Source organism: Acomys minous, assembly GCF_964271855.1.
Source record: "Acomys minous genome assembly, chromosome: 16".
In the NCBI taxonomy this organism is placed as follows: Eukaryota; Metazoa; Chordata; class Mammalia; order Rodentia; family Muridae; genus Acomys; species Acomys minous.
Genome location: NC_140498.1, coordinates 55,798,734 through 55,825,986, shown reverse-complemented (window position 1 = coordinate 55,825,986; position 27,253 = coordinate 55,798,734). Strand labels below are relative to the sequence as shown.

The 27,253-nt window shown below is 49.5% G+C and overlaps 1 protein-coding gene across 1 annotated transcript; it reads left to right on the top strand.

Moving 5' to 3' along the window:
• The first annotated feature begins 3,001 nt into the window (after positions 1-3,001).
• On the top strand, positions 3,002-25,339 carry MEDAG (mesenteric estrogen dependent adipogenesis). The gene is made up of 5 exons (XM_084763570.1): positions 3,002-3,515; positions 16,024-16,133; positions 21,183-21,295; positions 21,798-22,083; positions 24,175-25,339. Exons 1-5 carry the CDS (start codon positions 3,238-3,240, stop codon positions 24,297-24,299), a joined length of 912 nt encoding a protein of 303 aa, XP_084619696.1. The 5' UTR covers positions 3,002-3,237; the 3' UTR covers positions 24,300-25,339.
• Positions 25,340-27,253: the final 1,914 nt, after the last annotated feature.

The window sequence follows — 27,253 nt, the reverse complement described above, 5'->3', positions numbered from 1 at the left end:
TTGTGTAGACAATGAGCTTCCCCCAGCCCCAGTGTCAGGGTTGCAGACAGGTAGCCCTGTGCCAGGACAGCTTTTATGTAGGCAGTAGGGATTTGAACTCAGATCCAGTTCTTGGGTAGCAGTCACTTTACTAACATCCCAGCAGCCCCAGACACTCGTGGAAACAGTGGTGGTGTCAACTGGCCCGTGAGAGCCTGTTGATTTGAGTTGAGGCTCTGTGTCATTCAAGGTTGCTTTGAGGGACAGGGCCAGCAGAAAGAGTCTCCACTACAAAGAGGATGCATTTTGTTGCCTTATTCAGCACTGTTGGAGTAGTGCAAAAATGGCTGCTCACCTGGTAGTTGCTTAGGCCATGAAGCAGTGTGCCTCAGTAGTCCCAATCTGGTGCCAGAGACCTCGAGGGTTCCTGGAAAGCTGCTCATCTCCAGTTTACCTTGGAAGCCCAGAGAGGTTGGTTCTAATATGGAAGGAATTGGCGGTGGCATCATCATCATCACCAGTAGCAGCAGCAGCAGCAGCAGCAGCTCAGAGTAGATGGATTGACCAGCAAGAGTGAAAGCCAAGTGAGTAACTAGGCAAAGCCTTCCTTCTTCTATGTCCTTTCATCTAGATGGCTATCAGAAGCGATGCTCAGACTCGAGATGTGTCTTCCCACACCGATTAAGACAATCAATGAATCCCCAACAGCCAGGCCCACTGGTCAACCTGATGTAGAGAATCCATCACTGAGCCTCTAGCTGATTCTAGGTTGCATGGAGTTAACGATCAAAGCTGACCACCGCAGCCACTGAATGGGACCATTTAAATCTCTGAGGCTAAAAGGCCGCCCCGTGCCTTGATGACATCACTATTGCTTCAGTAGGGCTACATGAGGATGGCCAGATCTTTAAGCTGTCCCCTCTTAAATATAAGCATAAGCACAGCCTGCACCCCCCGCCCCCGTGCCTGCTCTTCTATAAGCAGGATTTTCAGTGTAACATTGATGTTCTATTGTGAACCTAATCCGATGCCTATAGTTGAAGGGTATGCTTCTCAAGTACTAAAGACTCCAACACGAGGATTCACTGCTGATGAGGGGGGGAAGGGAGGGAGGCATTCCTTTGGAAAACTATTACACCTAGTCATAGTTAATAGTTAATTTCTGTCAACTTGACATAAACCCAGACACACATGAGAAGAGGAAACCTCAACTGAGGAATCGCCAATCTGATGGAGGCCATTTTCTTGGTTGTTAATTGCTGTACAAGGGCCCAGCCCCCTGTGGGTGGTGCCATTCCCTAGGCAGTTGGATCTGGCCTGGTAAGGAACATACATAAAAATGAGTCTTTGCCTCAGTTCCTGTCTCCAAGCCTTGTCTTTTCTCTGTCATTTGTAAGCCAAATAAGCCCTTCTCTCCTCAAACTTGTTTTTGGTCAGTGTTTATTAAAGCAACAGAAAGCAACCTAGGACATATATGTATCTAGAGCCTTGCACAGTCTCACGTCACTTATCCCAATAACTCCATTTCTGAGTGATGGAATGCAGAAAGGAATTAAGTGTAAAGATGTTATTGTTTGTGGTAATGGAAAACAAAGTGATTTTTTAGCATTCCAGTAAAGAAAAGTCTAGACGCCCAAGAGTGCGTTCTTTTGATGGAAAGTAGCATAGTGACTTGAAATATCGTTTATAAAGACAACGCCATTTCACACACAACATGCTTTTACTGTCAAATGAGGGGAGCGGAATAACAATTCTGCAACACCAGGGGCTGGAAGGTTACGGGGAGCACTTACTGCTCCTGCAGAGGATCCGGGTTCAGTTCCCAGCACCCATATGGCACCTGTAAGTCCGGCTCCAGGGGATCTGGACTGATGAGGTCTGGACTCCGCAGGTGGTCTGCTCACGTGGTGCACACACATCCCTGCAGGCAAACATTCATACACAAAAGATAAACCATAACAACATCTTTTAAAATACACGAAATATAGCAGGAGAGCTTTTGCTTGATTCAGTTAAGCCCAAGCACTATGGAGGCACCCAGAGACAAGTCAAAGCTAATACTCTGGTTTCTCTTCAGATCGTATGAATCTTTTGCCTTTTACAAGTTGAAGCTAGTTTCTGAATTTTACCTTCAGAACTCCTCAGAGCTGACCTAGCGGCAAAGAGCCCCTCAATGTAACTGCAGAAGAACGCGCTTGCTTCTCTGTTAGACTACAAGTTGGATGGCTCCAGGGGCTGTGGATGGATATATATATATATATATATATATATATATATATATATATATATATATATATATATATATATATTTAAGTCTTCCTCTCCTATTAGCCTGGAAATAGTCATTTAATTAAATAGAAAGGAATAGCCCTTTCATCCCTCGGGAGACTTGTGGGCACGGAGCTAAAGCACTAAAATATTTATAAACTGAGCAAACGAACAGATTCTGGGGCTAGGGAGCTGAGCCCACAGGGGAGGCCTGCTAGGGGACTTCTGGCTTGAATCCAGGCACATGGTCCTCAAGGGGTCACAGGGCAGCAGAAGCAAGAAGGTCAAGGATTGGCGTGCACAGGGGGATGTGCAAAGCCTTGTGGGAAAGTGGCAGGCCCTCAGGGAAGGATGCTCTAGGCAGGAACCCACGCTGGGAAATAAAGAGAGAAGGAAAAGCCAGATAATCTAGAAATTATAGGCGGAGGACGCTGAAGACAGATGGGGCGTGGGATATAGATGTGGGATATAGAGCCCAGCCTGAGCTCTGATGGTCCCTGGGCCCCAGGTGGAGAAGTGGACAGGTGGACAGGAGCCCTGTGTGGTCCTCTGGGAGCAGTGGTACCTGAGGCTGTGGGATACATGGGCGCAGAGCCACGTCTGGGCATCTGTCATAGGGAGGATGCTGAACCAGGCAGTGTGGACCAGGCAGGGAGGGCTCCATGCGGGGGCTGAGTGTCTGACCCGAGTGGGATGACTAAGTTAGTCTTGGCCGTGAGCAAGCGAGGTGGGAGTGCGCCAAGTTATGAAACACTGATTGCTCTGCAGGAGTGGAGCATCTGGGGTCCTGCCTGGGGACTGAAGGGGCGTGCCTGGTGCCTGATAAAAGTGGCTGCGCAGCTCTGGGACCGCTTTCTGCTTTCTCGGTGCCAGCCTGCAGCGCTTCTCGAGGGTGGCCAGACTTCAGGGTGACAAAAGGGCTCTGGAGTGACTACAGCACACAGCCCAGGGCAGCGCAGGGTAGGAAGGGGACCCGATCCACAGTCTGATATGGCCACAGCAGCGTGCGAGCCTATGGCCAGACCCAGCCTGACCTCCATTTCATCCGGGGAGCTGCGCAGCCTGTGGACTTGCGACTGCGAGCTGGCCCTGCTACCCCTGTCGCAGCTGCTCCGCCTACAGCCTGGTACCTTTCAGCTGCGCGGTGAGCAGCTTGTGGTACCAGGGCCCGGGGAACCCGGCGCCGCCCGAGGGGGCTTCAACGTCTTCGGGGATGGCCTAGTGCGCCTCGACGGGCAGCTGTACCGCCTCAGCAGCTACATCAAGAGGTGGGTGGCCTCCCTGCAAATCCTTTACCTGGCTTCTGTCCCCTCCCCGGGAGACTGGAGAGGGACAGTGGCCATCCTACCTGTCATCCATTAGCCCAGACCCTCTGTTTTGTTTTGTTTGTTTGTTTTTGTTTCTTCTTCTTGAAGCAACTAAGTAGGGCGTCTTGCCGAGAGTGTAGGGAGGATAGGGTGCAAGCGCGCTCAGCCCCACCCAACACTCCTAGCTGGTGACTGTTTTTTTCTATTCTGCCCATTAACTGGGTCAGATGAGCTCAGTGTGCAGGCACACCCCTGAGGGGATGTCTGAATGCAGATTCTCACGTCTAGCTTTAGCTCTGAGCACGGATATCCTTATTTGGCTGAAGCGTGCAAAAACCTCATTTTCCTAGAGTAATTGCTTTCTCAGTGAAGTTTCTTAAGCCAAGCAATCATAGTGGAGAAGAAAGCAAAGCCCTCAGAAATCCAGTCCGGAGCCCCGTTGGCTTTTCAGTGGATAAGCAGGACGGGCAGAAATAAGAGCAAAGGCTTCCCGGTTTGCTGCAGAGCGTTGTGAGACCCCAGCTTTTACCCAGTGGGTCTCAGGAACTGTTGTAGCCAACCGGACTCAAAGGCTCCTTGGTAGGCTTGAAGCTGGCAAGGGTGTGGAAGCAGGCTTTCATCTGAGTGGCATAAGCGAGGGCTATCCGAGTTCGATTCCACTTGGCTGAGTCACCCTGGAAGAAGAGGGTACACACCTCTCCTCATACACGTACCTCAGGGCCTGAGTGCCCCAGAACCAAGTGGATTTTGGAGTCTGAAGGCTGCCGCTGGCCAGATGTGAAGATATAATGTGTTTGCCACTGGGATGGTGTGTAGTCTGCGGAGAGGGTGGAGGCAAAGGGAGGGGCAAGCAGGGGACACTCACTGCCAGTGCGTTCTTACACCTGCTGGCAGGTCATTCAAGCTTTGAATGCCCGAGAAAACCAAGAACTTGTGAAATGTCCATTTGTAAGAGGAGGGCCATGAGCAGAGCTAAGTTAGAAAGCAGGCTTAGGCTGGGGAGTCGGCTCCGGTCCCATGCCTAACATAAGACTTGAGTCTGGATGCAAAAATGCCTCCGTGTGCCTGGAACCACAGTGCTAGGGGAATGGGGACAGGACAGTCACTGGGGCTGGCTGAACTCCACCCTGTCCCCAAACTGGTAAGCTCCAACTTCAGTGAGAGAGCTCATTTGAAACTTAAGATGGACAGGTATACACTGGTGCACCTGTCACACACACACACACGCACACGCACACGCACACACACAGAGCAATTACAATGTTCCTCCACTGAACTGAAGCCAGAGACAAGGTGTTTGACAGAATCCACTCCCCTCCCCCAACCCTAGCATAAGATGCTGGAAATTTTACAATAAAACTGAGGCTTGTTATAAAACTTTGTCTTTAAATAGTCAATGGAAAAACAGCAGAGGTTCTGCGCCAGGTAGAGTGTGGTCACAATGTCTGGGTGACACAGACCAGGGTGCAAGTGCAATTTCATACATGCTGGCTTCTACACACACACACACACACACACAGAGAGAGAGAGAGAGAGAGAGAGAGAGAGAGAGAGAGAGAGAGAGAGAGAGAGAGAGAGAGAGAGTCTTGTGAGGGTTTGCACACCCTGGAGACACAAAGGCTCCACCGAGAAAGGTTTGAACAGTGGAATTAGCAACCTGTGTCCTTGCAGGGGCATGCCGTGGCAGGAGGCAGCTTTTACAGCTGTGTAGGCAGCCTGAAAAGTGGCCGGGAGGGAGCCGGGTCTTCTGACTGGAGTGCGTTCCAGATGGAGAGCTGGGCTGCCTGCGGGGAGCGTTCTGAACTTAGCCATAGCCAATTCTGCTCTGATCTGCAAGACGGATCCAGTGGCACTGGACTGACTCTGGTCTAGCATCACCAGCACACAGGTCTACCTGGATGTTTCCAGATTCTTACAGTTTTAAAATTATGTGTAGGTGTGTGTGTGTGTGTGTGTGTGTCAGGATGTGGTGTGTGCCTTGTGAGTACAGATGCTGCTGAGGCCAGAGGCATCAGATGCCCTGGAGCTGGAGTTAGAAACGGTTGTGTTGAGCCGTCTCTCCAGCCTCAGGACCATTTTATTCAAAGCAAAGCAACTGTACAGAATAGGCAGGAATATACCGTTATGAGCGACAGTGGACTACTTGAGTGAAGATACTCAAGCCCCATTTTGCCTGGGGCTCTTCTTTTTATGGTTGAAAGGAAGAAGCAGCTGGAGGAGCAGGGCTGTACTTTGAGTCTCTGTTCTGTTTGATAGGCTTGGATTATGTAAGCGTCACTGCCCACGCCCCGCCCTTTCTGGGTTGCGCCTCATCTGATTCATCCGCACAGCGAACTGTGCACAACGGGCATAGACGACTGTTAGAAGATTCTCCTTATCAGTTAACTTAGGGGGTGCAGTTTGCCTCACTGTGGATGAACCCCAAACTAGTTTAGGATAGACTGGCCTCCCCCTTAGCCTGCTAATTGGCCTGACTAGTATAGTTGACTAGAATTTAAGTTTGGTGATCCTTAAGTTGGGGAGAAAGTCATTTTGTTGTTTCAAGAGGGAGGAGCTTGCAGCTCGAAGCAGGTGGGCATCCTAGGTTGCTGAGTGGGTTCTAGGTTCATCATTTTGGTGTTTTTCCCCATAGTTTGCCGACAAGAGTCTCAAGTGTCTGAGTATTAGAAGAGGGTGTGCGCTAGCCCAAACCAAGGGAACCCGAGGTTCCTAAGCTACTCCCTGTGTTGTGATTATGTACTAAATGCTACAGAGCTTTTCCATGACTTGGCTAGTTCCCCAGTAATTGAGACACAGACCTATTGATTTATTTAAGCAGCTTTAGCTCAATAACCGGACAGGCACAAGTTAAATTAGTTTTCTAAGCTAATCTGGCTACCTCCCAGCTGCACTCAACAGGTTACTTGCTAATGTGTCATCCTGTCTGGGCTGAGTCGGCTCCATCAGACCATGTCCTCTTTCTCCATCTTCTTCTTCTTCTTTCTCTGCTCCCGCCGCCTCCTCTTCCTGGCCTCATCGTCTCTCTCTGAGACCCCAAGCCTGAGAACAGCACCTCCACCTCCCTCTATTCTTCCCAGTAATTGGCTATCAGCAACTTTATTAACCAATTACTTGGGGAGCAACATTTATATGACATTATACAACCAGATTTCAGAGTCCAGAATTTAGCATCTGAATGGACAGAACACCAGACCAATCTCCAACAAAATTTTCTGCCTCTATAGCATACACTGCTTCTGTCAAAATATACACAAAAGCCAAGTCTTCTCCCCCTTCCCCGGGTGTGTGTGTGTGTGTGTGTGTGTGTGTGTGTGTGTGTGTGTGTCCAATTTGATTTAATTGCTACTGTGGCATAGGAGGCCAGAATTTTGAGTATCCCTGGCATAGCACTCCAGTTGGATCTCCTCAAAGCTGGGCAATTGGTGTAGATGAACAGCCTGGGCCCAGGGTGTCTGGCATCTGCAGGGTCTGCTTGTGCACAGTGCAAACTCCACACTCATCGTAACAAGTCGGAACTTAGCAATGAGGGACTGCAGTGAGGTTTTATCTTTTCTGCAGCCACCACATTCCTGCCTTGGCTGTGGGATGGCATCTAACTAAGAGCAGCCGCCAAGATGGTTCAGGATTGAGGAAGGCAAGGGCAAGTCCTTAAGCACTTTGGACCACTGGACCTTTCCGAACTGCACACTGACCTCGGCAGAGATGAGGATGGATTTCCGGTGCCCCTGGTCCAGGGATGTGGGGATAAGAACCCTTGGTCTATTAATTCATTAATTACACTTTTATCCCCCTTGATGAGCACTTTGGGTTTAGAATAAGTCCGTAGTCTAATTAAGACTCAGCCTGTTCTATTCTTTTCCTGGGGTCCTTTCCTAAGAACCCCCAAATTTCTGGGAACCATTGCCCTTGACATTCAAACAGGCCCCACAACGGGGGGTTTCTCTCCTCCTTTCTTGCATTCTTTTTTCTGCTACTTAAATTTTTTCTAAATACAGTGTTAAATAAACTACAGAAGCCAAGCCTTTCCTGACTAGTGATGGCTGTGAAGGTTCTCTGAAAACTCTGCTTTAAAAATATTTGTCTTAATTTGTGGAAGTAATGACCAAATCTTTATTATATCATCATTGTCATCTTTCTTTTAAGGTCAAGATTTCTATTCATGCCATATCTAAAGCCTGCTCAGGACACTGCCTGTATGTAATGGTTACCAAGTGACCTGAAATGCTCTCTCTCTCTCTCTCTCTCTCTCTCTCTCTCTCTCTCTCTCTGTGTGTGTGTGTGTGTCTGTCTGTCTGTCTCTGTCTCCCTTAGGACACAGCCTACTGCTGACACGCAGTGGCAATGTTTGGCAAACATGACCTTGAGTCCTGTCTGCTCCCTGCTCCCCTGGAATGAAAGTGGCTGCTGGGTGATCTAAATAAATAAAACAAGAAGTGTAGCTACTAATACTCACTTGAGTGCCCGGAAGGGTGCTAAGTGCTTCGCCGGTGTCATCTGGTGAAATCTTGCAGCGCTGGCACTACTGCTGTTGTCCCAGTGGAAGGTGCTGGGCTCAGCCGAGCTGTGGGTTCTAAGGAGCAGTGTCTGACTGTGCCTGTGTTTCCAGGAAACTGCCTCAGATGAGAAGCTGTTCTGCCTTCCAAAAGCCACCAGCAGCTTCTCACACGTCCAGAAGCCCCAAAATAAATAACTGGATTTCCACCAGTGCTGCCCAATGGTATAAGTCAGTCTTTTAAAAAGTATGGGGATTTTAAAAGGAGAAATGGTAGACTCGGCCCCTGTCCACAGCCATGCCCTCCCTCTCCAGGGGTCCTGTCCGTAGAATGCTAGGGAGTCCTGGGTAAAGATGACTAAGTCTGTGCTGTCGGAGCCTCACCCCCACCCACCCCACAGCGAGAAGTGCCAGCTGTCTGCCAGCCCTGGCAGGGTCACAGCTCCCAGTGGCAGCTTACAGGGCTCTGCTCTGCCAACCTGGGCCCCTGTCCTGAGACATACAGAACTGTGACGAGAGTGAGATCTGGTCCAGAGGAGGCGTGTGTATATGTGCACATGCGTGTGCGTGCACGTGCATGTACGTGTGCATGTGCGCGCGCGCGCGTGTGTGTGTACATTGTATTAGGGAGGGCCCCTGGAGCATTTCCTTACTTTTTATATAACTCAGTGTCCTTGGCTGTTAGATGAGACTAACAATCACCTTATAAAATAAAAATAAAATGGGCACGAAGAGACGTCTTAGTGAAGACTGGAGTTTCATTCCTGGCACCCATATCAGGCAGCTCCCAGCTACCTGTAACTCTAGCAGTCTGAAGCCCCCTTCTGGCCTCTATAGGAACTGCACTCACATGCACAAACCCACCCACGGAAACACATACACCCATAATTAAAAGTAAAACATGTTAGCGAGGCGCAGTGACCCACACCTGTAATCCCAGCACTGGGAGGAGGTGGGGCAGAGGCATGGGATCTCTGTGGGCTCAAGGTCAGCTTGGCCCTACAGAGTGAGTCCAGGACAGCCAAGGTTATAAACAAAGAAAAAGTTTTTAAAAATCACTTTGGTCTTGAAGTTTTGTTGTGTTAGAATTAAAATGGATAAAGTCTTAAAGGAATAAACACTGGCACATACTGAGCCCTTGCCAGATGTTCGTGTTTGTATTGTTACCGAGCAGCCCCATAAGCCTCTTTGAACTGTATTCAGTCCGGTCACCCTCTCCTGGGAAGCCAACTGATTTTGCTGGTGATGAAAATGAGTTTCAGGGGCTGGAGGGATGGCTCAGCGGTTAGGAGCACTGACTGCTCTTCTAGAGGTCCTGAGTTCAGTTCCCAGCAACCACATGGTGGCTCACAGCCATCTATAATGTGATCTGATGCAGACTGTATACATAATAAATAAATCTTTAAAAAAAAAAAAAGAAAGAAAATGAGTTTCAGCAAAGGTAGAAAAACCCTCGTAGCCCAGGCACTCTTATGCTTTAGACTCCTTTTCTGGCTTCGTTCCCTCAGAGCCTTGCTCTGATTTTTAAGCCACGCCCAGTCTGCTACTAGTCTCAGCATACCTGGTCACTGTTGGATGGCTGTTTGCCTTCTGACTCCAGTCCCCCACTCCTCCCCACCCCTGCCAGCTACTTCAGCCTTCTATTCCCCTCCTCCCCCCCCCCCCCCACTGCCCAGGGTTTCTCTGTGTAGCCTTGGCTGTCCTGGACTCACTCTGTAGACCAGGCTGGTCTCGAATTCACAAAGATCCGCCTGCCTCTGCCTCCCCGAGTGCTGGGATTACGGGCGTGCATCACCGTCCCAGCTTACGGCAGCCTTCTTACACCTTGCTTACCTCCCTGTGTATCCTTGGCGTAACAAAAGTCTCTCGCCCGTAGCTGGGTGACTAGCTTCAGGTCTTTGGTCCCTTTATGTAACCAAAAGGTAGAACAGTGGAGTTTGGGATGTGTGAATCCAGAGAGCGTGGTTTCTCCCTGACGTCTCTGTGTGTGAGTGACGGGCCAGCTTTTCAATCTGAATGGTGGGGTACCCTTTCCCACAGGTGTTTCTCTAACTGTTGGCTACTTAACATGCACATTACTGGGGTTCTTGATACAACACAGATTCTGGGTGGATGAAACCGTCCAGGGGCTTGGACAGCCATGCTGGTGCTATCGCTGCAGGGACCACACCCCTCTCAGGAAGGACTCTGCTCTCTACCACTGCACATTGAAATCACGTGCTTCATGTGACTCTCAACTGCACCACGTGGCTGTTGGTGGCGCAGGGATTTTCCTTGCCATCTTTGTGTTGTTATCAGGACCCACGGCACAGTGGGTCACGGAGAGCTGTGCCTCAGGGGTCACAGGGAGCCTTGGTTCTGAAACGGAGTACACACGTCACTGAGCATGGGCATGAATTACATCTTATTTTGAAACACTGCTTCCTGCGATATTGTCTGGTCCTCTGACAGTTGCCCTGAGGCCAGGGCTTAGAAAGTTGTAGCCTAAAAGTAAATTGGGGATGGAGTGAAAGGAAGAAATGGGAGTTAAGTCATAAAGCCGTTCACACTTTGCCCTCCCCTACGGTAACTTTAGCAAACATGGCTACTAATTTTCAGTGCACAGGGGTGACATTTTCATTACTGATCCTGAAGTGTCCGTGATGAAACATGGAGTCCCAGATCCCCAGGGTCATCACGAAAGACATCCCGAAGCAAGAGCAGCAACTGAATGTCAGGTGCTGAAACACCCCTGAGCCGAACGGGCAGACTCTCTCACCTTTCTCTATTGTGATGACTTTTGTATTCAAGTTTCATAATGATAAATTTCAAATAAAAACATCCATTTCCTTATTTCATTGGGGGCTTTGAGGCGTTTGGCAAAGGGAACTGGAAATAGGGGGAGTGGTGAGCCAGTGTTCCTTCACGCAGGCCGGCTCCTCTTCCTGTGGTTAACGCGGATCAAAAACGCCAAACTGGAAGCTCCAAAGATCAATAGACCAGACATTCTAAAGTGTGCACCTCTGGGAGTCAAATGGCACACTCTCTCGTTCCACTCCTTCCCATGTCCTGAGTATCTGGGCCCTGTGTGCTACCCATGTGCCAGCGTTCTGCCTCCTAGCCCTGTGGCCCCACTGTCTAGGTATCTCAGCACTGCACAGAGCCGTGCAATGATCTCACCATCTTCTGGATGGGTAGGAAGGGCCCCCCCCACCCCGTGGTTCTTTTTTGTGGCCAGGCTAGAGTTATGAGGTGTATCTCTTTTCTATAAATTATGCTACCAAAACCTTCTGATACGCAGTGTTTGCACACACCTGGGGTGCGTGGCCCTTTGAATGACCTCTGAATCATCTCAGGCAGGGAAGTGATGTCACACCTGCTTTTACTATTCTGTTGTTACACTCAACGCACTGTAAAGTGTGTCATCACATGTGGTTCACACATAGACTCAACACGTGGCTTCCTGGTGCCCCTTGTCTGATGACATCCAAGCACGGCTCTCTGAGCCTCATGGTGCCTCAAAAGGCCTTTTTAGAATTCTCAGGGGGCCCGTTTGTTCTCCCAGCTGATTGGTTCTGACTTGATGGTCCGTTTTTTTTTTCCACTCGCACCGTGGGTTTGTTGGAAGGCAATTTGTCCATAGCAAAATTTAACAATGTCTCCAGTCGGATGTTCAACTGATCTCGCAGGAGGAAGGAAATGCCACACTGTTGTGTCATCAGATAAGTGTGTGGAACTGCTACTCTGAGGGGCTCCCTTGCACACGAACACCAGGTGTGTCCTCTAGAGGGCAGTTGCCATACTGCGGGGACACACACACACACACACACGCACGCACGCACGCACGCACGCACACACACACGTACACGTACACGCACACACACACACACACACACGCGCGCACACACACACACACACACTCCTCGTGATATTGGTATGGACAAGATCAGCCCCTTTCTTCTGCCGTCACCACAAGGGTGCCCCTTCCTCTGCTTTCTTCTGAGCTCCTGCCACACTGTGTGCCCTCGTCCTCTTCTCAGGTCTCTCCTTTCTTTCTCATGCCATGACTCTTTTCTGACAGCCGCACAGATAGACAGCTGGTGGGGGATTGGGGTCTTTGTCCTGCGCTCTCTGCCCAATTCTGGAACTCTGAGCTACACATGCAGTCAGGCCACTGGCAGTGTCCACCTGAGCCTGCACGTCAGCGTGGCTTTGTGAGGGGATGGATGGATGGATGGATGGATGGACCCCGCCAAGGGTGGTGCCTTCCTTCTCCTCTGTTTCATGTCTTCTGAACCTTTTGATGTTGGTCAGCCAGGATGGAAGGTTAGCAAGCTTTTACTCCAGAACATAATGAGAAGCAGGGGTCGCTCCACAGTGATTTTTACCACTGTTTTGCTTTCAGCACTGGGCACTGAACCCAAGGGCTTGCACAAGCCACCGTAACAAGTGCTCAGCCACTGAGCTCTGCCCTAGGCCAACCTCAAAGGGGCTCGATGGAGCTCACGGGCAAGGCACCCTAGCCAGATCTGCGAGCACAAGGTTCAGAGAAAGACCCTGTCTCAAACAGTAAAGTAGAAAGCAATTGAGGAGCCATACATTGACCTATGACCTCCACTGCCATATCCACACACCTGCCTGTGTGCATGAACATATACAGGAACATACACATGTACCTGCCTGTGTACATGCACATATACAAGAACACCCACACACACCCACACACCTGCCTGTGTGCATGAAAATATACAGGAACAGACACACATGCACACACCTGCCTGTGTGCATGCACATATACAAGAACACACACACATGCACACACCTGCCTGTGTGCATGCACATATACAAGAACACACACACATGCACACGCCTGCCTGTGTGCATGCACATATATAAGAATGCACACACACACACCTGCCTGTGTGCATGCACATATATAAGAATGCACACACACAGACACACACACCTGCCTGTGTGCATGCACATATATAAGAACACACACACACACACCTGCCTGTGTGCATGCACATATACAAGAACACACACACACACACACCTGCCTGTGTGCATGTACATATATAAGAACACACACACACACACACACCTGCCTGTGTGCATGCACATATACAAGAACACACACACACACACACCTGCCTGTGTGCCTGCACATATAGAAGAACACACACACACGCACACACCTGCCTGTGTGCATGCACATATACAAGAACACACACACATGCACTGCCTGTGTGCATGCACATATACAAGAACACACACACATGCACTGCCTGTGTGCATGCACATATACAAGAACACACACACATACACACACCTGCCTGTGTGCATGCACATATACAAGAACACACACACAAACACACACACCTGCCTGTGTGCATGCACATATACAAGAACACACACACACACACACACCTGCCTGTGTGCATGAAAATATACAGGAACAGACACACATGCACACACCTGCCTGTGTGCATGCACATATACAAGAACACACACACCTGCCTGTGTGCATGCACATATACAAGAACACACACACATGCACACGCCTGCCTGTGTGCATGCACATATATAAGAATGCACACACACACACCTGCCTGTGTGCATGCACATATATAAGAATGCACACACACACACCTGCCTGTGTGCATGCACATATATAAGAACACACACACACACACACCTGCCTGTGTGCATGCACATATACAAGAACACACACACACACACACACCTGCCTGTGTGCATGCACATATATAAGAACACACACACACACACACCTGCCTGTGTGCATGCACATATACAAGAACACACACACATGCACACACCTGCCTGTGTGCATGCACATATACAAGAACACACACACATGAACACCTGCCTGTGTGCATGCACATATACAAGAACACACACACAAACACACACACCTGCCTGTGTGCATGCACATATACAAGAACACACACACATGCACACGCCTGCCTGTGTGCATGCACATATATAAGAATGCACACACACACCTGCCTGTGTGCATGCACATATATAAGAATGCACACACACACACACACACCTGCCTGTGTGCATGCACATATATAAGAACACACACACACACACCTGCCTGTGTGCATGCACATATACAAGAACACACACACACACACACACACACACACACCTGCCTGTGTGCATGCACATATATAAGAACACACACACACACACCTGCCTGTGTGCATGCACATATACAAGAACACACACACATGCACACACCTGCCTGTGTGCATGCACATATACAAGAACACACACACATGAACACCTGCCTGTGTGCATGCACATATACAAGAACACACACACAAACACACACACCTGCCTGTGTGCATGCACATATACAAGAACACACACACATGCACATGCCTGCCTGTGTGCATGCACATATATAAGAATGCACACACACACACCTGCCTGTGTGCATGCACATATATAAGAACACACACACACACACACCTGCCGGTGTGCATGCACATATATAAGAACACACACACCTGCCTGTGTGCATGCACATATATAAGAACACACACACACACACCTGCCTGTGTGCATGCACATATACAAGAACACACACACACACACACACACCTGCCTGTGTGCATGCACATATATAAGAACACACACACACACCTGCCTGTGTGCCTGCACATATAGAAGAACACACACACACACACACACACCTGCCTGTGTGCATGCACATATATAAGAACACACACACACACACACACACCTGCCTGTGTGCATGCACATATACAAGAACACACACACACACACACACACCTGCCTGTGTGCCTGCACATATAGAAGAACACACACACACGCACACACCTGCCTGTGTGCATGCACATATACAAGAACACACACACACACACCTGCCTGTGTGCATGCACATATACAAGAACACACACACACACACACCTGCCTGTGTGCATGCACATATACAAGAACACACACACGCCTGCCTGTGTGCATGCACATATACAAGAACACACACACATGCACACACCTGCCTGTGTGCATGCACATATACAAGAACACACACACATGCACACACCTGCCTGTGTGCATGCACATATACAAGAACACACACACATGCACACACCTGCCTGTGTGCATGCACATATACAAGAACACACACACATGCATGCACCTGCTTGTGTGCATGCACATATACAAGAACACACACACATGAATGCACCTGCTTGTGTGCATGCACATATACCAGAACACACACATGGGCGTGCACGCTAGTACACACACATACACATAGTGAAACACAAAGCAGGAAACAGTTCAGTGTCTCCACTATGGCTCAAGTTTTAATGGGTCTCCCGAGTCCTGCCTCATAATTGACTAATGTTGTGATCCACACAGGAGGGAATGCTTACTTAGGTATTAGAGGCGGGAGTGGGGGGGAGATAGAAAATTCCAGACCTATTAGACAGATTGAACCCACCAGAAAGACTTAGTGAATTCTACCTCTTCGGCTCTTTCTTTTTTTCTTATGGTTAAGGGGAAGTTTTTAAAATTGTAGATGAGACAGAGAGAGAGAGAGAGAGAGAGAGAGAGAGAGAGAGAGAGAGAGAGAGGAGGAGGGAGGGAGGGAGGAGTGTTTTATTATTGATGGGGGGTGGCGCTTAGGGCGCTGATAGCTTCAGATGAACTTTCTTTGCTCAGAGAGTAGACAACATTGGTCTCATCTGCAAAAGGCTTCCACGAAAGCTGCACACTGACACCGAGCCACTCCAAAGACCATAGAGCCCTCAGCCAGCCAGCAGTGACCGGAAGGCAATCTTCTTGTCTGTGTAAAATATGGTGCCCTTGTTAGGATGCATTTTAGGAAACATCCCTCAAAGGCCATGGCCGAGGTAGGTGCACGCCCAGTCAGTGCACGCCCTTCCTCACTCGGGAGTGGACGCTGCATCTGCAGCTCTTTCTGCTTTTCCACAGGTACGTGGAGCTGACCACCTACTGTGATTATAAAGACTACAGGGAGACGATATTGAGCAAGCCCATGCTCTTCTTCACTAACGTGCAGACCAAGAAGGACGCCTCCAAAGGTAGGTGTAGAAACAATCATTTGGTTCCGCCTGGCTGGGTGGTGGGCTAAGGTGCGAGAGAGGCTGTAAGACCGGAGGACAGTTGTGAGTTTATGCCAAGGGCAGCAGCAACACGCCACCTGTCATGTGCAGCCACTTGGAGCACAGCACAAGCTCCCACAGCAGACCGTCTCGGAGCGTCTCACTTCCTATTCAGGCAGGAAGTGATCTCACAGGGAGCCTTTAGAGGTCTGACTTCCTTTCTAGACAGGAAATGCTCTAACGTTCTGGATCTTTGGGGCTATAGGAACGGTTGGGGTGGTGAGGCTGTGTCTGAAGCATGCTCTCTTGTCACACTAGCTGGCCCAGTGACACGTCCTATCACCCAAATGGGTTTTGAACATTAAAGTAGGTACAGATCATAATTCTCTTTTATTAAGATTTAATTTTTTTTCAATTTGTTTTATGTTTTGTCTGCACATATGTCAGTATACCCCATGTGTGCCTGGTGCCCTTGGAGGCCAGAGAAGGCATTGGATCCTCGGGAACTGGAGTTACAGATGGTCGTGTGTGTGTGTGTGTGTGTGTGTGTGTGTGTGTGTGTGTGTGTGTGTGTATAATAAAAGTCTCTGGACAAACAGCCAATGCTCTTACCTTTGAGCTGTCTCTCCAGCTAAATTACGTGTATGTCCTTTGTGGCGTGTGTACATGAGTGAAGTATCTTCAGGGGCTTGAAGAGGCCATTAGAGTCTCTGGAGCTGAAGCTCCAGGGGGTTGTGAGCTAACTGATGTAGGTGCCGGGAGCCGAATCTGGTCCTCCGCAAGAGCAGTTCTTTCTTTTAGCTCCTGACTCCTTTCTGTCCTCATAGTTAATAATTTTCCTAGGATGGAGGTATAAAGTGCTATTGTGGTAGAATGCAAATTGACCCTACCTATGGAATACATGGTCTGCCTTATTTTAGAGATGTGGAAACCAAGATTTTTGTTTTGAAAGCAGTTGTAAGTGCTTCAGGTTGTGTGTGTGTGTGTGTGTGTGTGTGTGTGTGTGCGCGCGCGCGCGAATGGGTGAGTGCACGTGCATGTGTTTCTGAGCTTTAGGGTTGCATGATGAAACACATCTCTTTGTGGTTTCCAGGTTAACTGGCAACAACCTTGTAACTCAAATTCCAGTGTGAACATTTCCCCACTTTTAGTCTCTCCTCCTGCTTGGAGATAATACAGGAGAGTCCCCGGCACAACCTTCTGTGTTAGGAATGAAATTCTGGGCCTGGAGAGATGACTCAGAAGTTCAGAGCACTGCCTGCTCATCCCGAGGTTCTGAGTTCAATTCCCAACAACCACACGGTGGCTCACAACCATCTGTAATGAGATCTGGTGCCCTCTACTGGCCTGCAGGTGTACACACAGGCAGAATACTGTATACATAACAATAAATAAATAAATCTTAAAAAAAAAAAAAAAAAGAATGAGATTCTGGAACTCGAGCCTGCGTAGCAGTCTTCAGATGAGTTGCTGGTGGTAACTAGTGACTGGCTCATCTTAGACAGCCTCGCCTTTTATTTGGCTATTGGAGTGTCTCCACTCCCATTGTCCACAACTCCACATCAGAACTGTTTGCAGGAGAGGAGAGAGCACGGTGACCACTCACACCACGACAGCACCCTAGTCCCATGTGTGCTCTGGCTTGGTGATGGCCAGGAAGCCTCCAGCACTGTAACTCACAGATGTATAGGCGCAGCACTGTAACTCACAGATGTACAGGTGCAGCACTGTAACTCACAGATGTATAGGCGCAGCACTGCAACTCACAGATGTATAGGCGCAGCACTGCAACTCACAGATGTATAGGCTCCGCACTGCAACTCACAGATGTATAGGCGCAGCACTGCAACTCACAGATGTATAGGCTACGCACTGTAACTCACAGATGTATAGGCTCCGCACTGTAACTCACAGATGTATAGGCGCAGCACTGCAACTCACAGATGTATAGGCGCAGCACTGCAACTCACAGATGTATAGGCGCAGCACTGTAACTCACAGATGTACAGGCGCAGCACTGTAACTCACAGATGTATAGGCTCAGCACTGTAACTCACAGATGTATAGGTGCAGCACAGTAACTCACAGATGTATAGCCGCAGCATTGTAACTCACAGATGTATAGGCGCAGCACTGTAACTCACAGATGTATAGGCTCAGCAGTGTAACTCACAGATGTATAGGCGCAGCACTGTAACTCACAGATGTATAGGCTCTGCACTGTAACTCACAGATGTATAGGCGCAGCACTGCAACTCACAGATGTATAGGCTACGCACTGTAACTCACAGATGTATAGGCTCCGCACTGTAACTCACAGATGTATAGGCGCAGCACTGCAACTCACAGATGTATAGGCGCAGCACTGCAACTCACAGATGTATAGGCGCAGCACTGTAACTCACAGATGTATAGGCGCAGCACTGCAACTCACAGATGTATAGGCGCAGCACTGTAACTCACAGATGTATAGGCGCAGCATTGTAACTCACAGATGTATAGGCACAGCACTGTAACTCACAGATGTATAGGCGCAGCACTGTAACTCACAGATGTATAAGCGCAGCACTGCAACTCACAGATGTATAGGCGCAGCACTGTAACTCACAGATGTATAAGCACAGCACTGCAACTCACAGATGTATAGGCTACGCACTGTAACTCACAGATGTATAGACACAGCACTGTAACTCACAGATGTATAGGCGCAGCACTGTAACTCACAGATGTATAGGCGCAGCACTGCAACTCACAGATGTATAGGCGCAGCACTGTAACTCACAGATGTATAGGCGCAGCACTGCAACTCACAGATGTATAGGCTCTGCACTGTAACTCACAGATGTATAGGCTCCGCACTGTAACTCACAGATGTATAGGCGCACCCCCTGACTTGTTCCCACAGGAGGAACCTACAGAAAGACTGATGCTTCTTAGGTCAGCATTGTAAGCATAGTTCCAGGAGTGGCAGGAGAAGGGATGTGTGAGAGGCTCACAAAGCACATGGTCGCATGGTAAGGCCTACGGGAAGAGGTCTGCGTCCCCTACAGCTGGACAACTGCCAGAAAAGCTAGGACGTGAGGAAGTGCTGTAATGTGAAAACAAAAAAAAGATGGCTAAGCTCACAGGATGACAACTGTAACTAAGGCAACATGTCAGTTCTGCTATTCTGGATGGCATTGTATGCAAATCTGTAGTTAGTATATCCTGGAGACAAGCACAGCCATCTTCTAGAAGTCTGTGGGAGTGAACACGAAGAGAGACAGGTCTCTAAACGCACAGTGTACAACCTGTCACCTGTGGGAGGGGCTAGGCAGATGGACAGGTCTGTAAATGCACCATGTACAACCTGTCACCTGTGGGAGGGGCTAGGCAGATGGACAGGTCTGTAAACGCACAGTGTACAACCTGCCACCTGTGGGAGGGGCTAGGCAGATGGACAGGTCTGTAAACGCACAGTGTACAACCTGTCACCTGTGGGAGGGGCTAGGCAGATGGACAGGTCTGTAAATGCGCAGTGTACAACCTGCCCACCTGTGGGAGGGGCTAGGCAGGTGGACAGGTCTGTAAACACGCAGTGTACAACCTGTCCACCTGTGGGAGGGGCTAGGCAGATGGACAGGTCTGTAAATGCGCAGTGTACAACCTGCCCACCTGTGGGAGGGGCTAGGCAGATGGACAGGTCTGTAAATGCACCATGTACAACCTGCCCACCTGTGGGAGGGGCTAGGCAGATGGACAGGTCTGTAAATGCGCAGTGTACAACCTGTCACCTGTGGGAGGGGCTAGGCAGATGGACAGGTCTGTAAATGCACCATGTACAACCTGTCCACCTGTGGGAGGGGCTAGGCAGATGGACAGGTCTGTAAACGCCAGTGTACAACCTGTCACCTGTGGGAGGGGCTAGGCAGATGGACAGGTCTGTAAATGCACCATGTACAACCTGCCCACCTGTAGAAGGGGCTAGGCAAAGGTGTTGAATGAGCCTTTGAAAGGTCTTGGTTGACTTGCCTGAAATTCAGTTCCAGGTACCAACTAGCCTGGTGGCTTTATTTTGTCTCTCATCTCAAGTAGCATACAAGGGGGCTAATATCTAAAATTCCTTTTAATAACTTAGAGGACGGGAAACTATGGGTAGAAAAAGTAAAAATGAGGAAGATTGGGTTTAAAATGCGTTCAGGGCTGGAGAGATGGCTCAGCAGTCAAGAATAGTGTCTGTTCAGCAGAGGACTTGGGTTTTTTCCCCAGTACCTACATGGACTCACAACCATCTGTGACAACAGTTCTGGGTGTATGATGTCTTCCTGTTTGGCCTCTGAGGGAACCAGGTGCAAAAATGGTGCACTGACATACATGCAGGCAGAACACACATACACATAAAAAAAAAAAGATCTTCCAAAACAAAATGAAACAAAAACAAACAAACAAACAAACAAACAAACCCCACCACATTCCTTCAAACCGTAAACACTTGCCTTTGGCCCTCAGGGTTTGCCTCTGAGATCTCTCAAGAGCAATAGAATGTTCTGGAAACCACACAACAGCAGGTCGATGCGCAGGTTCTGATAAGCTTGCTGCGCCTCCCAAGATTAAGTGCTTGAGTGATTGATTTGGCCTGATTCTGGGGAATGAAAAGAGATTAGCAGTCAATGAGGTTCTGGTATTTTCAAGTGAGGAAACAATCTACCCTTTGTTTATGTTGTGTGCTGGGTAGGGTCAGAGGTCAGACTCCACCTCCAGTGCCTGGTGCTGGAGACTCCAGCCTGGAGCATCGGGATGGCTTTGAAGGGGTTCCCAACCTTCCTGATGCTGCAGCCCTTTAATACACAGCCTCCTGTTGTGGTAGCCTGAAGCAATAGGCAAGGCTTTGAAGGGGTTCCCAACTTCCCTTGCTGCCCTCTTGGCAGGAAGGGCCCGAGGAGGCCAGAGCGGCTCCAGCTGCACACATTTCGAAGAAGCATGTTCCTGTCGCACAAACAACACGTTTTCTGACTTTTGCTCACGCAAACACTTTTTTCTGACTCCTAGAGAGGACCTATGCATTTCTTGTGAACACGAGGCACCCAAAGATAAGACGGCAGATAGAGCAAGGCATGGACATGATCATCTCCTCAGTGATTGGCGAGAGCTACAGACTTCAGGTGAGATGGGTTTGCTGCAGGAGAGATACCAAGTCCCTTCCTGAGGCACACGCTCTGTCCCCCCTCCACGTGGCACACCCTCCGCACCCCCTCTCCGCGTGGCACACGCTCTGACCACCCCCTCTCCGCGTGGCACACACTCTGAACTCCCCTCCTCGTGGCACACGCCCCGACCCACACCCTCCACGTGGCACGTACTCCACCCCACCCTCTCCGCGTGGTACGTGCTCCGACCCCCCCGCCTCTGCATGGCAGGCGCTCCAAATCCCCCTCTCCGTGTGGCACACGCTCTGCGCCCCCTCCGCGTGGCACACGCTCCGCCCCACCCTCTCCACTGGCGCACACACCACCCCCCTCGCCCCCACACGCTCCGCTTCCTCCTCCTTGTGACACACGCTCCGACCCACCCTCTCCGCGTGGAACGCTGCGGACATTCGGATGTGGATGATTCTACAATGATGGTTTTGTACCCCACGTCAACAGATGCTTTTCTCTCTTTCAGTTTGACTTCCAGGAAGTAGTGAAGACTTTTTTCCCTCCAGGAACTGTGGTGCTGAATGGAGAGAATTTGAGCTTTGCCTACGAATTCAAGGCGGATGCCCTGTTTGACTTCTTCTACTGGTTTGGGCTCAGCAATTCCACCGTGAAGGTGCATGGGAAGGTTCTGAACCTAACAAGTACGAACCCGGAAAAGAAAGAAACGATTAAGTTATTTCTGGAAAAAATGAGTGAGCCTTTGATCCGAAGGAGTAGTTTCTCTGACCGGAAATTTAGTGTCACATCTAGAGGTACGTGGTTGTTGTGTTCCTGTTCAACTCCCAGGGTGGCAAAGGTGGTCCGCTCAAAGGCTGGAGGAGGGCAGAGGTGGGACATGAGAGCCAAGTGGCCACTAACTGAACCGCCAGAGCTCTGCCTCCAGACCAGAGAGAGCCCTGGCACCCTGGCGCTTGCCCTTAGTCCCACCCAGCACTCAGGAAGCCTAGGCAGGTGGATCTCTGTGAGTTCGAGGCCAGCCTGGTCCACAGAGCGAGTTCCAGATCAGCAGGGGCTACATCTTGAGTTAAAAGCAACAACAACAACAGAACCTGGTACTTGGTACTTGCAACTCAGGGGAGGAAACAGTAGGAGGGTGCTTGTTAGCCTAAATCAGAAACTGGGCACAGTGGGGTGCCACCTGTATTCCAGTGATTGTGTGGGTGACTTGAGTCCAAGGGTCTGAAGCCAGCCTAGTCAACACAGGGGGGATCCTGTTACAGAGAAAACAGAAAAGAGGAGAAAAGAAAAAAGGAAAGGGAAGATACAGCTTTTGTTTAAAGCTATTGTTTTTCTCAATAGCAATGCTACAATGCGACAAAAGCCAGAGACACTCTTGAATTACTAATTTAAGTGGCTGCGTGTGTCCCCTTCAGCCCACAGAGTTTAAACTATTTAGGACGAGTGCTGCCTCCCCTATTTCTTTCTTATGCACTGGGGACCACAGTGCTGCCAGCCGCCTTGCCTATCTCAGCAGCGGCGGCGGTGCTCTCTGTCTTAATGGTGTGTTCGCAAGGGATCCTAGATACTACAGGAATAACTCCCGGGAATGTTTCACCTAACAAACTAACATGACATATGGCAGGCTCTTGGTTTTGAAATGCACGTGGCTCAGGCAGATGGCTCCTTCCTGTGTGAGCAGCTCTCTGGCTCTCTGAGGGATAGCTAGTCTGGGTCCCTGAGCACTCCCAGTTTGCAGCAACTGCCAGCCCAGGGCCCACAGTACTCGGCAGCACAGATGTCAACAGTCTAGACTAATTGTATTTAATGGCCGTTCTTTCTTCCTTTGTGTGCAGCCAAAGTCCTTACCCAGGGGTTTTTTATCCTGGAAATTGTCAGTCTTTCTCCCTTCTCCCCTGCCTCTCTGTCTCTCTCTGTCTCTCTCTGTCTTTCTGTCTCTCTGTCTCTCTCTCTGTCTCTGTCTCTGTCTCTCTGTCTCTCTCTCTCTCTCTCTCTCTCTGTCTCCCTCTTTCTTTTACTTTCCTCTCTCTGAATCCCTCTTCCTCCCTTCCACCTGCCCCACCCTCTCTAGCCTTAGCTGTGCCTCTCTGCCTGAGCTCCCTCCATTACAACCAAGATCTTTGTGGGTGGTGTCCCCCTGCTTTGGCTGTGCCATTGTCCTAGAAAGCTTCCCCTGAGGCAGCTCTGGGGCCTCCTTTGGCTCCAGAGCAGTTGGGAGACCTGCCCCTGGGAGTTGGTGGGCACCACAGAGAGCACAGCTACAGCATGCCTGCTGCACTGGCAGGCTGTCAAGCCTGGCCTCCAACCCTTGAACCGTCAATCTGGTTCTGTCTGCTTTGGAAGCTGTCCTCTAGCTGGGACGCTTGGCTGCTGCTCCGGAAGCTCTTGTTTTTCACCCTCAACCCTGCAAGGTGAATAAACCAACCAACCAACCACCAGAATCTGAGTCCTGACCTTGGACTTAGGCATCTGTTTCCCTCAGATCTCCACCCCACTAGCAGTCAGGGCCCTGCGTGCCAATCAATGTTTTACTTACTATTTATTTATGTACTTACTGTGAGGGAGTCTCGCTGTGTAGCCTTCTCTAGCTAGCCTGAAGTCCACTATGTAGACTAGGTTGGCCTGTGAGTTCACAGAGAGCTCCACCAGCCTCTACTTCCTGAGTGTTGGGATAAAAGCGTGTGACATTATATCCAGCGGAGAGGAATAGAACAGATGAGCAAAACCCAACCCGTTTCCAGTTAGTTGTTTGCGTGTCCCTGTGGACGCCAGGATTACCTACTGACTGCTGAAATGGCTATTTTGGGTGAGTTTCAGAGACTCTTTTTTCTTTTCCTCCCCTCAGTGGTGGTAATAACGAATGCCTTATTTACTGTGTGTTTTAGGTTCAATAGATGATGTTTTTAACTGCAACCTGTCACCCAGATCATCGGTTACAGAGCCGCTCTTGGCAGAACTGTCATTTCCAAGTGTTCTGGAGTTGGAAGAGACACCCAGCCAATGTATCTGATTGGTCTGAACATTCTAGATGTCACCCTTTGCCTGGAGGCTTGAAGGAATAAGAGGAGGTAGGAGATGGGCACCGTCCTTCAAGGTTCTATGGAGGACACTTTTCTCCCATTTCCCTGGGCATGGGGCCCTGGCACCATCAGGATTATGATGATGGGATGGAAGGGATTTGACCCCTATGGCATGGAGTGCACTGACACTGAACACCGCTATGAAGAATCCCAGGAATTCTTAGGGGCTACCACCAGGAACTTGGCTTAGTACCCAGGCACTCCGGAGACTTTCCTGGCAACCTCAATCGGAGGCACCTGACTGGGGCGCTGACACGTGATGCTTTGTGGATCACAGAACGGACCCTCTGCGTGGGACACACCTTTAGGCCTGCAGCCCCTGCAAGCCAGGGTTAAGCTCTTCCCTTGCAAATGTGTTAGGCAAAGCCCGTGCCATATTTCTCTGAGAGCTAAGCGTGATGTTTATCCTACTGGCAGGCCACTGAAGGATCTGCCCCCTGCCTGAGTGTAAAGCCTGGTGCGTGTGGCAGTCGACCAGTGACAAGACAGGGTCCTCCTCTCTGCAGGTACACCATATGAGTTTTTAACATATTAACACAAAAAGGTAAGCGCACAGAAACTGAATGAGCTCTGCAGTACACCGGACATCAGTGCGCTTTCTGCCTCACACCTCCAGTAGAATTCACTGAAATTCAGTGGAAACGGTTGCATGGGCGTCCAGGCGTGGCACACGCTTGTAACCCCAGCACTTGGGAGGAGGAGGCATCCTTGACTACATAGGGAGTTCCAGCCCAACCTGCTCTATGAGTACAGAAGACTCTGCCTCGTAAAAGCAAACACACATTTTTGCGTCCGTGAATTCCTGCATATCCTCACAAGGAGGCAGATTTATGGGCCCTGTGTATCACCTTTTCTGTTCTTTGAAAACGCATTCCCACACTACTATATTTTGATATCCCTACTGATGGCTTGCCATTTTGTGTCTGAAATGTTACCTAGTGCATATGCACAATTAAAACTTTTTTTTTTTTTAGCATTCAACCTGCAATTGATTTCATTTGTGGCCAGAAAGGTACGGGATGGACCCTTGAGGTGTGAGGTGTGTGGGCAGAAGTGTGGCTCTCACAGCCACCACCTCAAGAAAAGATGTGAAGAAAAAGACCTCGGAGTTTGATATGGAGAGGATCAAGTGTTACTGTGAGGCTGAGACCTCTAGAGAGATCTCTGGTCTATTCCCAGAGTCCCCACTAAGAAGAGACCAAGTCCGTTGTCGATGCAAATGCATAGGAATTTATTGAGCTGACGCGACGGGGTCTGTCCAGCTCTTTCAAGCTGCAGACCCCGAGAAGCGGAGGCATGGGCCTTTTATAGGTTTTAGACAAGAAATGAGTTTTACAGTATGTGATTGGTTGGCGTTTGGGCAGAAAAGCTGTAAACAGGGAGTAACAAGCCTTGGCATTTCGTGGTTGGGTTATGGATGGAGGGGCAAGTTGATCTATGGAAAAGATTGGTTGAAGCAGTCACAGGGGACATTTAGGAACTTTTTTAGTTGGGGAGGGGTAGTGGAAACTTTTAAACACAGCTGGTTGACCTTGAGTCCAGCTGGACTCTGAGCACAGACTGAGACCTTGAGTCAAGCTGGACTCTTCAAGGTTTTTCCTATCCCTGCCACACACACACAGTGATCTGATACCTGTCTGTCGTTGGTTCAAGCTAGACCCTCTTGAAATTTACATGCTTTCGCCTTAATGAGGGTCCTTAAGGAGGGGTCGCTGGTTCCTTCATTACTTCATCACAGGAGGATAAATGTGTTATTAAGTTCAGTAAAAAGAAAAACAATAAAGAATTCTAACAAGTCCTCCACCAGCCAAAATCAACCTTAGGTGCAAAGCAAGAGTCAGACTCTTCCAGAAGGAAATAAAAACTCTATTCATAAAATTGTCAATTTTCTTCTGAAACTGGGTTGAGAAAACGCCCAGCAGCACCCCAGGGATGTAGTAGAGATCTAGGAAGCTAATTCCATCACCAGGATGTTTTAGTTAGTGAGTCTGAAGTCACCCAAGGATTCTGTCACTAAAGTTTGATGGGCCACCTATACAAAGCCTGAAGGCGGCCCTAGACTGGCCATATACGCAGCCTGATGTGGGCAACCAGGATTAGTAAAACTCCGTAGGCCGTTTGTCCCTACGGCCTGTTCTCACCAAAGCTGAGGCTGCAGCTTGGTTCTTAAGGCCATCGGGGTTTTTTTTTTTTTTTTTTTTTGCATCTTTAGTATCGTAAGTTGATTATACATAACAATGGTTTTCGTGATGATTTCATACATGTTCATAATGTGTTTCTATCACATTTCACTCACCTCCCCTGTTACCCTCTGCCTAGCACTGCTTCTCCTCCACTCTGTCCGGGGATAACGTTAGGGCTCCTTACTGCCACAGCCTTCATGACCCTGAGAGCAATTCCATGTGTCAGCTTGGGCGGAACCGAGGAGCCTAGAGTTGGTCAAGCATCGTTCTGTATTTCTGGGAAAGATGGTGGCTTTTGAGTAAGGCAGACCACCCTCCCTAATGTGGGCGCGTCTCAGTCAGCTTTGGGTCTAAATACAAAAGGCTTCACCCCAGCAAGAGAGACTCTGGAGGACTCTGGCTGACTCTGGACCGCAGCACAGGCTCCTCGCTGAGTCTCCCCCTGCTGGTTCATGCTAGACGGTGCAGCCGACAAATTCCTAAACACTGTGCAAGTCCTTAAAACCAAAGGGTGGAGCTGAGTGTGGGGCAATCGCAGTTCTCAGAGGGTGGAGGTGGAAGGATGGAGAGCTCATAGCATCGTGGCAAGTTCGAGGCCAGCCTGGGGTGTGGGAAGAAGCCTTGTCTCAGAACAAGCAAATACCTGAGGAGAGAGAGAAGGAGAAGGGGGGAGGGAGGGATGGAGGGAGGGAGGGAGGGAC